At 38.8% G+C, this 15,794-nt stretch overlaps 3 protein-coding genes across 3 annotated transcripts in view; 2 read left to right on the top strand and 1 right to left on the bottom strand.

The window, feature by feature from the left end:
* Window positions 1-10,183, top strand: part of Nkrf (NFKB repressing factor) — an 18,015-nt gene extending 7,832 nt beyond the window's left edge. The window contains exons 2-3 of the mRNA XM_005368889.3: window positions 4,039-4,169; window positions 5,298-10,183. Of these exons, the coding sequence (XP_005368946.2) occupies window positions 4,039-4,169; window positions 5,298-7,255 (2,089 nt within the window). The 3' untranslated portion in view covers window positions 7,256-10,183. The remainder of the gene's footprint in view (window positions 1-4,038; window positions 4,170-5,297) is intronic.
* The window catches only part of CUNHXorf56 (chromosome unknown CXorf56 homolog), a 50,624-nt gene continuing 38,929 nt past the window's right edge, over window positions 4,100-15,794 (top strand). Inside the window, exon 1 of the mRNA XM_005368918.2 lies at window positions 4,100-4,169. The gene's annotated coding sequence lies outside the window, so the exon portion shown is untranslated. The remainder of the gene's footprint in view (window positions 4,170-15,794) is intronic.
* Ube2a (ubiquitin conjugating enzyme E2 A) overlaps window positions 11,763-15,794 on the bottom strand; it is a 10,602-nt gene continuing 6,570 nt past the window's right edge. Inside the window, exons 4-6 of the mRNA XM_005368890.3 lie at window positions 14,132-14,221; window positions 12,993-13,081; window positions 11,763-12,690 (exon numbers count right to left, since the gene is read on the bottom strand). Of these exons, the coding sequence (XP_005368947.1) occupies window positions 12,562-12,690; window positions 12,993-13,081; window positions 14,132-14,221 (308 nt within the window). The 3' untranslated portion in view covers window positions 11,763-12,561. The remainder of the gene's footprint in view (window positions 12,691-12,992; window positions 13,082-14,131; window positions 14,222-15,794) is intronic.

Here is a 15,794-nt window from a genome sequence, read left to right on the forward strand (position 1 = left end):
AGTGCTGGGATTATAGGCGTGCACCACCACCGCCCGGCTGAATAAATGTTTTTAAGTCATGCCACCTGATGTTGGGATGGGAGGCTAGCCTGAGGTACATGTGAGTTGTATATTGAGGCCATCTCAGAACAGAAAGATGGAAACAATGACAAGAAACTTCCAAGGGTGGGGGGATGCCTCAGGCATTTGCCACTAAGCCCGACAACTTGAGTTTGATCCCCAGGGCTCCCAAAGTGGAAGGAAAGACCCAGTTCTCGCAGGTGATCCTCTGACCTCCACGGGCATAATGTGGCACAAGTGTAGCTCTCTGCAGGCACAATAAATGAATGGAATAAAGCACACACAGCGGGTAGTACTCTATCCTGCTCTTCTTCAGACAGCTGTTAGCACAGCAGCTGGAACTGGAACACCAAGAGGAACTGCTTCTACTTACCCTTATCTGCGCATGGAGAAAGCTATTCTACATAGTACTTCTTCACATGTGGGGAGTCCAACTTGTCATTTCTAGAACCTAGATCCTCATGCATGCTAGATAAGCAGTCTATCGCTGAGCAGCGCCCCAAAATTGCAGGGTTTTTTTTAATCCATCACACCCGAAAACGACAGGGTTCTCTAATCCATCACTGTGGTCAATATATTTAATATTTCTGGGCAGGTGAGATGGGTCTGTGGGTAAGGGTGTTTGCCATGTAAGCCTGATGCCCTGAGTTTGCTCGCTGGATCTCACATGAAAGTGGAAGGAGAGAATGACTCCAGAGTTGTTTCCTGTCAGCCACATGTGTGGCTGTGAAACAATTGTAATATGTTTTTAAAGAAGATCCTTAACATTCCCAATACCACAAAGATCCTGCCTATTGTTCTTTTAAAATAATTTGCACCCCCAGCCTCACTGTGACCTGTATCTGTGGTTTGTTTCTTTCTGTTGCTATGTAGTTTTCCTGGTGTTTTCGTACAAGAGTTGTAGCCATTCACCTTTGAAAGCTATCTGGGCTTATTATAGTTAGACCTAAGCTGTTGTGAGTATTCATATACAAGTGTTTATATGAATGTTAAGTTTTCATTTCTTCCGGATACTTGCCCAAGAGTACAATTGCTGTGTCATGTGATAGTTAATGTTTAGGTTTTTTTTTTTAAAGATTTATTTATTTATTATGTACACACTGTTCTGCCTGCATTCCAGAAGAGGGCCCTGGATCTCATTACAGATGGTTGTGAGCCACCGTGTGGTTGCTGGGAATTGAACTCAGGTCCCCTAGGAAGAGCAGCCAGTGCTCTTAACCTCTGAGCCATCTCTCCAGCTCAATGTTTAGTTTTATTAGAAACTGCCAAATTGTTTTCTAGAGTAACAGTATCATTTTATGATCTCACCAGCAGTATCTGAGAGATCCAGTTTCTCTGCATTCTTGCCAGCATTTGGCGTCATCACTGTTTTATTTTGGTCATTTTGTTAGGTCAGTGGTGTCTTTCAGTTGTATTTCCCTGGTGATTGATGGTGTTGAACATCCTTCTGTGTTTCATTAGCAATCTGTCTATATGTGTGTGTGTGTCTTTGTTTCTGTGTGTCTGTGTATATATATGTACATTCATGTGTGCAGGTGAATGCACCGCAGAAGCAAGAGTAGGGTGTTGTGTCTTCCTTAATTGTTCTTTAGCTTTTTTTTTCTTTTTTTTTTTTTGAGACAGGGTGTGTCACTGAACCTAGAGCTCACCATTTAGGCTAGGTTGGCTGGCTAACCAGCTGTGGTATCCACCTGTCTCTGCACCTCAATACAGGAGTTCGTGACTATGCCCAGCTTTTACAGAGGTGCTAGGGATTTGAATCTGGGGCCTCCAATTTATACAGCAAGTGTTCTTTTACCCACTAAGCCATCTCCCCAATTCTTCTTGTTCATTTAAAAGTTTGATTTTGTTCGTCTTGGGTTTGGGGCTCACAAGTTCTTGTCAAGTACGTGGTACACAAGCATTTTCTCCCAGTCTATAGTTTTTGTTTTGTTTTTTGCAGTCTTTTAAGAGGATAAGATTTTAATTATGATTGGGTTCATTTTACCCTTGTTTTCCTTTGTAAAGATTTGTTTATTTTCTGTGTATGCATGTTTAGCTTGCAAGTGTGTCTATGTCGTGTGCATCCTGGAAGTTCTGAAGTTATGGACAGTTGTTAGCTGCCACGTGGGTGCTGTGAATTGAACCTGGGTCCTCTATAAGAACAAATGCTCTTTACTGCTGAGCTAGCTCTCCAGCCCACACTTTTGTCTTTATAGATCATGCTTCTAGTGTCTATTCTAAGAACTGCTTGCATAGCCTAGAGCCTGAAGGTTTTCTCCTACTTTTTTAAATGACAATTCCATAGTTATACACTTTCTGCTTTTGTAAACTGAGGCTTAGGTTTACCTGCCTGTGTTTACATATAGGTGCTCAGTTGTTGCAGAGACTCTTCCTCTGTGGGATTGAATTTGGACTTTTGTCCACTACCAGTTTTGAATTCTTTATAGGAGTCCATTTCTAGATTCTTCTCTGTCTATACTTCACCAGTAGATTTCTTGTGCCTTGCAGAGTGATAATGGGCTCTCATGTTTTTCTTGGCTAGCTGTAATGCTTCTGCAAATGATTTTCTTGGGGCTGGAGAGATGGTGTTGGTATTGATTTTAGAGAGGAGTGGAGTCAGGTTCCCATCATGCATCAGGCAGCTCACATCTGTGACTCTGGTTCTAAGAGCTCATGGCATCTCCCATGGCATCCTGTACTCATGTGTGCACACTTCCTCCATGAATACACAGAAGTGAAACTAAATCTTGAAGAGATGTTCTGTGGCGACCCTTTGCTTAAGATAGAGTTTAACTGGGGGCTGGAGAGATGGCTCAGTGGTTAAGATCATTGTCTGCTCTTCCAAAGGTCCTGAGTTCAATTCCCAGCAACCACATGGTGGCTCACAACCATCTGAGCCCTCTTCTGGCCTTCAGGCATACACACAGAAAGAATATTGTATACATAATAAATAACTAAATACATATTTTAAAAAAGATATAGTTTAACCATTAAATTATAGGACAAATGCTTGCTTCCTCCCTTTAATATTTACTTGTTTAGAGAATAATGCGTTGATTCCTTCCATCCACCAAAAGTGACCAATAATGGGTTTGTAAGTATTATGAACTAATAGATTTTAAACATATTTGATATATTTTAATTCATGCTAGCTATTGTTCCTATTATTGACACTCAAATTGGCTCATATTGCCAAGAGTTTATTTTGATTGGCTTCTGAGTCCATTTGGCACAATTCCTGTGACCTTTGACTGCTTCTTCGTTTGTAGGCCCAAGATCTCCCAGGCTCTTCGTAGATATTTCCTGCCCCAGACTTGGAAGCATGCATTTCTCTGAGGAACATGATTCCTTTTCATGAGAAGTGATAGAAGCTACAATTTGGATGTTAGCTACCAGCTGTCCTTTAACACTCGGTATTTTTATAAGCATAGAAATGGAATTGTTGGCATTTATATAAGCAATTATTTACATTTATGTTATAATTTATATAAATTGTAATACATATATGAAAGAGAAAAATCATGAGTGTATACTTGTGTTTTCCATTCACATGTTAAAAATAAGGTTTGGCTAGAAATTATATCTGTGTTCTTGCCTACTTATATGTCTGTGCACAACATGCATGCCTGTTGCCCACAGAGGCCAGACGACAGTGTTGTATACTCTGGAATGGGAACTACAGACAGTTGTAAATGGTCACGTGGGTGCTAGGAATCAAACCTGGATCCTCTGGAAGAGCATCCAGTGCTCTTAACTGATAAACCATCTCTTTAGCCCCTATATTTGTATATTTTATGCAGAAAACCTTGCTCTTGATGCCTAGTGAGTAACTTAACCTCTCATTCTACAAGTAAATATTTTAGGTCTGATCCTTGGTTTTCATAACAAAAATACCCTGCTGATAAGTCCTGTGGGATAAAAGACCATCCCAGTTAGAAGCATTTGTAAAAAGTAGCTCCATGCCTTGTTTTAATCGTAGATTATATTTATTTATAGATACAGCCCACGCTTGATGGAAAAAATTCTTCAGATGGCCGAAGGTATTGATATTGGGGAGATGCCATCATACGATCTGATGCTGCCCAGACCTTCCAAAGGTCAAAAGCGCTACCTTTCAGCCTACGATGGTGAGTATAACTTGTTTCTGGGAGGTGGGATTTGAAGACGTGTGGCTTCTTAAAATGATATGAGTGTAGCATGTGGCTTCAAATAACACTGGTAGCACTGGATGCTATGCAAAGATAAATGATTTTTTTAAATTTTGCTTTTGAGACCGAGTCTCTCTGTATAGCCCTGGTTGTCCTGGAACCCACTTGGTAGAGTAGGATGGCCTCAAGTTCACAGATATCCACCTGCCTCTGCCTCCCAAGTGCTAGGATTAAAAGTGTGTGCCTCCATGTCTGACCCAGATAAATGGCTTCTAACTTACATACAATTTTCGAGTGTGCTAAAAAGAACTGAAAGTGCAGAAGTCCCGCTGTAATGCTATCCTTGAAGTCTCTCTAAAAAGAAGAGTCTCATTCTGAGATCATCTGAGCAATTAGATGTTCTTGGACAGGTCCGGACGGAGCAGCTTTCTACTGAGGAGTGCTGTCGGGAAAAAGCACTAGTTTCTGGTATAGTCTTAGAGTAGGTCTCTGTGACTTCAATGTGGTGTCCTCCACTTACCATTAGTTCCAGTTGTTATCGCTTCTAGAAATAAAGGTAAATAAAGCTTTTTGTACAGGACAAGTCAGAGCTAAGGTTTTGGTTGGAAACTAATTTTGATACTACAGTTACAACCAGGTAAAGCACTATCATAGCCACTCACCTCTGAAACAAAAGAGAAACATTTAGTAAATGCATCTGGTTATCCATCATTTCTATTTCCTTAGAGTCATCTGTAGTTCTGGTACCCTTTGCACACAGGTGATAAGAGATTGTTCTAGCACGTCCTTCCAGTATAGGGGAAGAGTTCCCTTCACTTGTGCTTTGGCTCACTTGTAATCTCCTCTGCTAGTCCTGCACGGCAGCAGCCTGCATACTTGATTTGATGAGCTGTTTCCTATTCAGAGTCTTCCCTAATGCATGGAGGGTAAGGGAGCGTCACCCCTTGTGGTAGTCTTTATGGTGACATGAATCCCTTCACCCAAGTGATTGGGACAGACCTTGTACCAACAGTGCCGCTTCAGATAATACGGTTGGTGCTATTTTCCTGCTGGGTTCTTTTGAAATATTCCCATTTTAATGAATTGTAAATTTCACTCATTCTATAGGTCAAAATCCTCCTAAAAAGCAAGCTGGTTCCAAATTCCATGTGAGACCTCGTTTTGAGCCTGTACATTTTGTAGCTAGTAGTTCAAAAGCTGAAAGACAGGAAGATCCTTATGGCCCTCAAACAAAAGAGGTAAATGGACGAACACATTTTGTCAGCATGCCAAGAAACTTCTACCAAGATTATACTCAAGACTCTTTCAATATGCAAGATGGGAATTCTCAGTATTGTAATTCATCAGGATTTATTTTCACAAAAGAGCAGCCTGTAACAACCAACATGTATTTTGACAGGAGGAACCCTGCCCCAAGCAGCACATCCCAGCTGGCAAACTGTCAGCCACCTCCAGAGCCTTCTCCTTCACAGATGTATCCTGAGTCAGTGGTTGCTGAAAAACAGTATTTTATTGAAAAGTTAACAGCAACTATCTGGAAGAACCTTTCTAATCCAGAGATGACTTCTGGATCTGATAAAATTAATTATACCTACATGCTAACTCGTTGCATTCAGGCGTGTAAGACAAATCCTGAATATATATATGCTCCTTTAAAAGAAATTCCTCCCGCTGACATCCCCAAAAATAAAAAACTTCTCACAGACGGTTATGCTTGTGAAGTTAGATGCCAAAATATCTATCTAACTACAGGTTATGCAGGGAGCAAGAATGGGTCCAGGGATCGAGCTACTGAGCTAGCTGTAAAACTCTTACAGAAGCGGATTGAGGTTAGAGTTGTCCGGCGGAAATTCAAGCACATCATTGGAGAGGACCTTGTAGTATGTCAGATTGGCATGCTTTCATATGAATTTCCCCCGGCTCTAAAGCCACCAGAGGACCTGGTAGTACTGGGAAAGAATGCTTCAGGGCAGCTTATTTTTAATAGTTCTGCCAAACATTGGACCAATTTTGTCATTACAGAAAATGCAAACGATGCGATTGGCATCCTTAACAATTCTGCCTCATTCAATAAAATGTCAATTGAGTACAAATATGAGATGATGCCAAATCGCACATGGCGGTGTCAGGTATTCCTACAGGATCACTGCTTAGCTGAAGGTTTTGGAACCAAGAAAACAAGCAAACATGCAGCTGCTGACGAAGCTTTGAAGGTTCTTCAAAAAACACAACCCACTTACCCATCTGTCAAAAGTTCCCAGTGCCACTCAGGCTCTTCACCCAAAGGATCAGGAAAGAAGAAAGACATAAAAGATGTTGTAGTTTATGAGAATTCTTCCAATCCTGTGTGCACCCTGAACGATACAGCTCAGTTTAACCGAATGACAGTTGAATACGTCTATGAGAGGATGACAGGCCTCCGCTGGAAATGCAAGGTGATTCTGGAAAGTGAAGTCATTGCAGAAGCAATTGGGGTGAAGAAAAGTGTCAAATATGAAGCTGCTGGAGAAGCTGTGAAAACCCTCAAAAAGACCCAGCCAACTGTCATTAACAACCTGAAGAAAGGGACTGTTGAAGATGTGATTTCAAGAAATGAAATTCAGGGCCGCTCAGCAGAAGAAGCTTACAAACAGCAAATCAAAGAAGATAACATAGGAAATCAACTGCTGCGAAAAATGGGTTGGACGGGTGGTGGCTTGGGTAAATCTGGTGATGGCATAAGGGAGCCTATCTCAGTCAAAGAGCAGCACAAGCGAGAAGGGCTTGGACTAGATGTAGAGAGGGTCAATAAAATTGCTAAGAGAGATATAGAACAGATCATCAGAAACTATGCCCGCTCTGAGAGCCACTCAGATTTGACCTTCTCCACAGAGCTGACGAATGACGAACGGAAGCAAATACATCAGATTGCTCAGAAGTATGGCCTGAAGAGTAAGTCTCATGGGGTGGGCCATGATAGGTACCTGGTGGTTGGTAGAAAACGGCGGAAGGAAGACCTCCTAGATCAACTTAAACAGGAAGGCCAAGTGGGACATTATGAGCTTGTCATGCCCCAAGCAAATTAAGTTTTTACTAAGTTATCTTGTAAATACCATGTGAGGCAGATCAAATAAAACTACATAATCTGGTTGAATAATATTCATTCTTAAGATGTTTCACCTTGTTCGTTTCATGTAGTGCTTTATTAGGTTTGGAACTTGGCGAATTCTGTCAACTCGTACTAGCTTACCCCAGCAGATGATAATGTGCAGTTACTGTTTGTGTCTTTCACATTGCCCCGTCCCTCAGATTTTAGTAGTTTGTACAAGCAAAAACACCCATCTAAGTGCAATTTCACCCTGAGGAAAATAATTCACATTATAAAGGGCATAGAACAGCAATCTGTAACAATATGTAAAGTAAATGCTGACTCTAAGCTACAGCTAATTCCAGATTTACTTAAAATGTCAGGTCAATTTGTACTAGCAATTTTCATCTTTGTGTGAAGCCAATTATAGAACATTTAACAATAAATTGTGCTGTACATGTAAATGTCTTTATCAACTAAATGATGTAAAACTTTCTTAAAAGTAATTTTAGTGTTTGTTTATTTATAACTTCTACCCTGTGATTTCCAGGATATTGGAAGTGATTTACTGTATCTTGTGCTATATGACTTTTAACAAATTCTAGTCTTCCTGCTGAGAGAGCACTACTTGAGAGAGATGTCACAAAGTTTCCAAAAAGCCTTGATTCAATCAGAAGAAAGGAAGCTTGAATTGTTTGTTCTTGGTGCCTTGCAGAGAGACTCAGAGCAACTCTCCATTGTAGCTTTCACACGGTCTGTGCGTCACATCCAAGGCAACCACAGCTGTGGTAGGGCCTGGTAAAAGACTGAAGATTGGTACATTGGTGCTTTGATGAAAAGGTCGGTTGGCTGGTCCCTCTCTCAAACAGCTTATTACGCCCCAAAGCCAACTTTGTAACATACTTAAAACTGCTATTTTCGCTTATTTCTGGAATGTAAAAATGTATAAAAATAAAAGAGTTAGTGTATGCTTCCTGAATAAAAAGGAGCCAAAGTTGATCAAAATGGTGGTGTGCTTCTTTCTGGAGAGCAACCTAGTAGCAACACTTTGGGTCTTTGGACAAAGGAAGTGATGATTGCACAGAATAGTTCAGTCACAGCACACATGGATAAATGTAATAATTTAGCAAATAGGAGAAGAATCTGTCACTCGTCATGGTTTTTGTTTGCTTTGTTTCTCTTTTTTTCTTGTATGTCAGCATTCTGACTTATCAAATCTTTGGCTGTTTACTTTTATGTGGTTTTATTGTATCTCAATGAATCAAGTAAAACCTAGCAATAAAAGAAATGAATATTACAATATTGATAGGTAACTCCAGAGAAGTGATGGTAAGGACTCCTAGGTTGTTTGTAGTGTCCTTTTAAAAAAGATTTATTTTTTATAATGTGTGTGGGAGGGAGTTATATGCATGTGAATGCATATGCCCATGGAGGACAGAGGTGTCAGATGGGGCTGACAATATAGGCACTTGTCAACCTCCTGCCATGGGTGCTGGGAACTGAACTCTCTTCCTCTGGAAGCACAGTATGTGCTCTTAACCTCTAAGCCAGCTCTTCAGCCCCCATATGCAGGGTTCATGTTTGGTTTGTAACTGGTCCACACCACAATGCATACTAAATTCCATTTTGCTTTCCTACTCCTTTTTCTACTTTATACTAAGAAGATAGAGTAAAATGTGTATTTAAAAATATAGATTACCTTTTATACATGGACCTCTTTCCTTCCACGCACCTGCATTGACTAGCACAGGACAGCATCTGCTTTGCACTCTTTTCCATAGTGTATATACTTTATTCGTTTGGTAGAAGAGATGTACATTTTATTTTGGTGTCTAATACTTTAGTAGAAACAGAACTAGGGTAGAACTTTCATAGATTTTGTGATTATAACTATTTTTTTACCTGCAAAATTCACTCCCATCTTGGAAAGTTGTGGTTCAGGTAGTTAGAACACTGTGTCTTTGGTTTTCTGGATGACAAGAGATGGTTTTTAGAGATTATGAGATGTGAAAAACTTGGTTTGCTTGTCTCTTTATATGTTTTACTCCAAGATGATTTTTGTTGTCTTGGAGGAAAGTGGTATGAAATCAGAAGTCAGATTTGTTTATAAAAGCCTAATGGAACAGATTAGTTACACTTGAGGCTCTGTGATAATTGGGTTAAGTATATAGGAACTGGGTTCCTGATTTTGGTGGACCAGATAACTTGGTAGATAGAGCAGCTTTAGGATTGATGTGGAGAAATCAGGTTGACACGAATAAGCTGCTGACAACCTTGCTGTTCCAGTTTCCAGTTTTCCTTTTATTTGGTCCTTGTATTTTTCTTCTCTTAGAAATAGAAATCATTTTTAGCTCAGGAACTTTGCTATAAAACTTGACAGAATATTAGTGCTTCCAAGTTTTATTTGTATTAAATGTAACCTGAAAACTGTATATGCATATGTGCTTGTGCTCACAGAGCCACTCTTTAACACCTCCCCCTTTGATTGCAAAAGTGAGTGGAAATATCATCCCATTGGGTGCATTTGTTTAGTAGTATTCAGTGTGTTTACTTTGCTATGAGTAACCCTTGCAGTGGGTCCTAAATAAAGGACTCTAATCACAGCTTTGGTTCTTCAGCATACCCCCTTCCCCACATAAGCAGGTACAAAATTGAAAGTTTGGGTCTCAAAAAGGCACCTTGAAAATATGTTTTAACTTTCTTGTAATTACATGTGGACAAGGCAGGCTTTGTTAAAAACTGTAAAGAAGAAAAAAGGGTAATTTGTATAAAATTATACAAATGAAATTGTAATGATTCCAATGAGTGTCTAGGTAGCTTTGGCTATGTCTATGTCAGCTTCGTTCTTAAGGTTGTAAAAGGATTATCCCACGAGAAATTGATGATGGTGTTTCTCAGGAGATGTACAAAATAAAATATTACTAAATCAGCCTGTTCCCAGTCTCATGCTAAATTTTTCAAATAGCAATATTATCCATATTTAAGGTGCCCAGCCAAAACAGGGTGAAAAAAGTTAATTCAAACACCAAATAAAAAAATTAATGGGGGGGCTGGAGAGATGGCTCAGTGGTTAAGAGCATTGCCTGCTCTTCCAAAGGTCCTGAGTTCAATTCCCAGCAACCACATGGTGGCTCACAACCATCTGTAATGAGGTCTGGTGCCCTCTTCTGGCTTGCAGGCATACACACAGACTATGTATGCATACATAATAAATAAATATTAAAAAAAATATTTAAAAAAAATTAATGGGATTCACTTTGAAACAGAAATGGACTTGAAAGGGAAATATTAAGTGCATTTGAGGACGTTAGTCCTAAGTGGACCAATGCAATTCACATGGCAGATTGAACTCCTCCACAGTGAGGTCTAAGTACCCTTCAAGGATGACTAGGGTGCATGCATCTTTTCCTTCCAACTATTAATACGACACAGCATGTTACTGTCATATTCTCTTTAAAGTGAGACTAGTTGCTCCTCAGAGAAGAGCTCACTTGCATTCATCGTGATGTCAGAGGATACCTACCCTCACAAACTTACACAGAATTTAAGCATTTTATGCATGTGTTGTATGCCTGCCTGGGTGTATCTTTGTGCACCATCTTGAGTGCAGTACTCATGGAGGCCTGAAGAGGGCATTGGATTTCCCTAAGTACAGGAGTTACAACAGTTTTGAGCAACCCAGTGTGGGTCCTGGGAACTGAAACAGGGTCCTCCGGAAAAAGAGCAAGCATTCTTAACTGAGCTGTCTCTCCATCTGTCCCCTACCTCCCTATTATTTTCTTTGAGGTGGAGTCTCATTATATAACTGCCTTGCCTGAAAGTTGCTCTGTACACCAAGTTGCCTTCAAAGTCAAGAGATCCATCTGTCTCTGCCTCTGCCTCTCAGATGCTGGAATTAGGCCTATTATAAACATGTCCCACTAAGCTAGAGGATTTTTAAGAGGTGGATTGTCAAGATAAACAAGTTAGAGCTTAGTCACTGAGCATACTAGTAAGAAAACCTATCATCATTTCATTCTTTGTTCATTGCCTACAATGTACACTGAATTTATGTTAAAATGTTTGAGAAGCATTAACTGTGACTGAAAAGTTAAAAAAAGGTTTGCTAATATAGTACTGGCTGTCTTTTTCCAGAAAGCATTTTGCTTTTGTTGTACTTATTTTTAAAAGGGAAGATAAGTAGATAGGAAATCCCTAAAAAAAGTTAATAAAAGTGTGAACTAAATTTTAAGGTTATTTTTTATTTACAACTTTTGAAAATGTACAGTTTTTACATGGGTTACTTGTGCAAAGTTAGAAGTGCTATAAATGCATAAAAGATTAACAATTAAAATATATTAGACAAAACATTTACAAGCCTTGCCCCATACTGTATATTTAAAAGTGTAAATATCCAAAGGAAAATTGCAGATATGGGCAATAAGGTTCTCAAAACACGGAAAGCATGCAGCAATAACTCAGGATTTAAATGAGAAAAGTTTGCAAGAGATAGGCTCACTTCCTTGAGTCATAAAAAGAAAAGTTTATTTAGGGCAATACTGTTCCTTTAAAAAGATTTGAGGATCTTCTGGTTCCTAACTTAAAAACAATAGCTTCTAGTCCTGTTTTCACACCTCTTTAAAAAGCACAAAGCTCCAAAGGCCCGGATTCTGAAACATAATGCATTTGCATAATGATTATCTTACAAAAAGTGGACTATGTCAGTTATTAAAGTTGCTTCCATTTGTTAGCTAGGTCCTTTAGTCCTTGCTACCAATAAGTGCCATCTTGTAATTCATATTGCTTTACAATGAGTATAGAATCTTTCCGTTTTCCTTCCCCTTTAAGATGTTTACATGGATGCATTCCTGTTTTCTTTAGGTCATATCCTAAATACATTCTTTGCCAAATTGAACACAAGGAAAAACTGGCCAGGATGAAACACAGCAGCAATCATTTAGTTACAAATAACATCCTGGTCACGGGTATACACAACAGTTTCTCTTAAAAGCTTAGTATAAAAAGTACAGTAACCTGATAACTGCTTAGAGGCTGGAGGATGGAAATGAGATACAACAAAGGGACATATGCAGTAGTAATGTTTGCAAGTAACCCAGGTACAGTACATTGGACTTCAAATGGAATCTCTGATGCTCCAAAGGAGGACAGAAAGGGGAAGAAAAACTTGGCAAGGGAAGACAGAAACAGCACAACAGCTATTTTGTTTTTAATAAAGTAAATGTAATGAATTAGGAATAGGAAGCAGATGAATTCATCAATATACATTTTTCTTATGGCCAGCCTCTTCGTTTGTTCTACCCTGAGTCAACAATCACGCCAGCTTTGTTCTACTATTGCAGAAACACGCTTTTCATATTCCCGCTTGTTCTCCTGGTACAGCTGGGCAGCCTGGCTGTTGGCTGGACTATTGGGATTAGGTTCATCCAATAGAGACTACAGAGAAAAGAGAAATATCAGTTCCCTAATGCAACAAGACAAAGAAATTGTTGAGAACAGCTATTTTATCAATGACTGTCCCAAATAATAGTTATTTTTTCCATCTTTCACATACTAGCTTAAAGTAACTGCAACTAGTTCAGGCAAATACACATGCACATACACATATTTCCTGAAGACTTGTATTTTAATGGTCTGCTCCCTTATACAATAAACTTGATCCCAAAATTTAAAAGGTCAAAATAATCACTAATGTAAAAGCATCAAAGATTGTAATCACATTAAAGGAAAAAAATCACCTGTATGGATGTTAAAATGGAAGACACATCATAAGTTGGACTCCAACGGTTCTGAAGTATATCCAGACATATACTACCATCTGCGTAGACTAAGAACACAGAAGTAGGTATGTTAAACATAAGACTACTAAAATTTAAGCATATTCAAGACAAAAATGCTCAAGAATGCTTTTGAAGTTTAAAGTTTCCTAGTTAACTGTCTAAAAAGGTGTCATAATCATTACTAGGGAAATAAGGTAATCAGAAAATAACATGGTATAAAACTGGAGGGCTGTGCTTATTCTGAAGAAACTGTCCTGTTCAGAATGTCATACATATTTCCTAGCAGGTTATCTTTCCATAGAATTGTGGGAAGTTCAGCCCATCAAATCTGAAAATTATATATCCTATTTGTAACAGCTTAACATGCACAAAGTTTTATTTTGGCATAAAGATAAAAGTCTTAACACCATGAAAAAATATTAGAAAAAAAGTAAAAGACAATCTTGTAGACAAGTAGCAGCACTTTTCCAGCAAACAGTGTCAGATCCTTTAACAGAATCTGGTGTTTGGTGGGTCTGAGTATTGAAAATGTTTCATAGTAATTCTGATTTGCACCTGAAGTTTAAAAATACCTTTCTGAGTGCTAGTGAAGAGAATTACAAAATACAGTTACCCTAATTTGGCCTATCATTAAACAGGAGCCCCCCCCCAAAGCATTCTTAGTTTTGTTTAGTAAGTAAATAACAAAGATTATAAAGCCAGCAGGCTCTTAAGTCTCCAAGCAAAGGATGGTACCATCCTCTTGCATTTCTAGGACTATAGATCAATACAGTAAAAGAACATGAATTCCAATTTCCAGAGACAGCAAAATACTTGTACTTCACATAAGCAACAGCATTTGGAATTACCACCGTAAAAAGCACTGTAGGACCTTACAAGAACATGTTTAAAATATTTGCCATAAAAAACAAAACAACAAAACAAACAAAAAACAGGCACTGGTAGCGCACATCTTTAATCCCATCACTTAGGAAGCAGAGGCAGGTGGATTTCTGTGAGTTTGAGGCCAGCCTGGTCTACAGAGCGAGTTCCAGAACAGCCAGGGTTACACAGTGAAACCCTGTCTCAAAAAAAAATGAATACAATAAAATACTTGCCATTAGGATGAAACATCTTAGAGACAAATCTAACAGTAGGTGGCTTATTCGGATATTCTTCAGTAAATTCAATTGTAAGTTTAAATGTTCCTGTAGTTAAAAAAAGGGGAATAGGAAATCTTATTTATCACTTTTTTCACATGTACTTTGTTTTTAATGCTTTCTGAATATTTTTAATCATTAAGTGAAATAACATAAGGACAGGGATATAGTATAGAGAAGAGACTAGTTAAGAAACACATCTCAAGGAACTATTCTAAGAACCACCACCGAAAGATATTTTAGCTATTTTCCCATTATTCTCCAAAATTAAAAGACAGTCACCATAAACAAAATTGCTGTTTGCTGTATGATAGTCACTATGCACTTTGAACATATCCTTCAAATGATAAGGTACTGAGCCCTAAATTTGACCTTCCTCCTTTAGACTAAAAAGAATTTAGGACTAGAGATACAGTTTAGTACGAGAGCACTTGCCTGTTATACAGGGGCCCTAGTTTTAACCTCCAGTACCCCCGCAAAGCGTCAAAGGCCTATGGCAATCAGGCATTACCTTAAATTTCTCTAGTAGTCCCCAGTATACTAGGACAAAAAGGTTCCAAAAGCATTGCTAGAAATGCAAATCCATAATTAACAAATAAAATGGAACACAGAGAAAAATGTTCATTGGTTTCTTTTCATGTAATAATGATTATAATGAAAATTTAATTGAATTTAAGCCAGAACAAACTTTGCAGTGCCTATCAAAACCCTCATGCTTGACTCAAAATACTCCACTAAAATATCAATGCAATCATTCACACTAGTGGAGAGAATAACAAAAGTAGCCTACACTTAAAAAAAAAAAAAACAGAAAAAAAGTAGCCTACACTTTAGAGTATAACTTAACTATTAATTCCTTTAGAACTAGCAATTTATTTCCTGTTGACTGTCATTAATAGGTTTATTCCTACTTAAGAAAAGAGAATACTATCTTTCTACTGCTATATCTGACACATAACAATATCAAAAATTTGATTTTCTACTACCAACCTGATCTTGCTATGATTGTGTCACAAAATTCTAGAATAATTAAAAATACAATTATGGGGGCTTGGCAAGATGGCTAAATAGGTAATGGCATTTGCCACTAAGCCTGACAACTTGTGTTTGATTACCAGAATGCATGAGGTGAGAGAAGTGACTTCTACCAAGTTGTCCTGTGATTTCCACACGTGTACCCACAACCATACAAAAACTAAATTAAAAAGAAAAATGCTACAAAGTCCTCATACACGGGAGGGAGGGAGGAAGGGAGGGAGAGAGGCACGGAAGGAAGGAAGGAAGGAAGGAAGGAAGGAAGGAAGGAAGGAAGGAAGGAAGGAAGGAATTGCTTTTTTAAATGGAAATATGACACTGAGAGTATAGCTCAATAAGAGCATTTTGTTTAGCTCAGTCCAGGCCCTTGGTTACATCCACAGCACCATAAAAATAGAAGTAAATAAAATGTAATTGCAAAAGTACATTCTCCAGCTGGGCGGTGGTGGCACATGCCTTTAATCTCAGGGCTCAAGAGGCAGAGACAGGTGGATCTGTGAGTTCGAGGCCAGCCTGGTCTACAGAGCGAGTTCCAGCACAGGCTCCAAAGCTACAGAGAAACCCTGTCTCAAAAACCCAAAAAAGC

This window comes from Microtus ochrogaster, unplaced genomic scaffold (assembly GCF_000317375.1).
Source record: "Microtus ochrogaster isolate Prairie Vole_2 unplaced genomic scaffold, MicOch1.0 UNK42, whole genome shotgun sequence".
Classification (NCBI taxonomy): Eukaryota; Metazoa; Chordata; class Mammalia; order Rodentia; family Cricetidae; genus Microtus; species Microtus ochrogaster.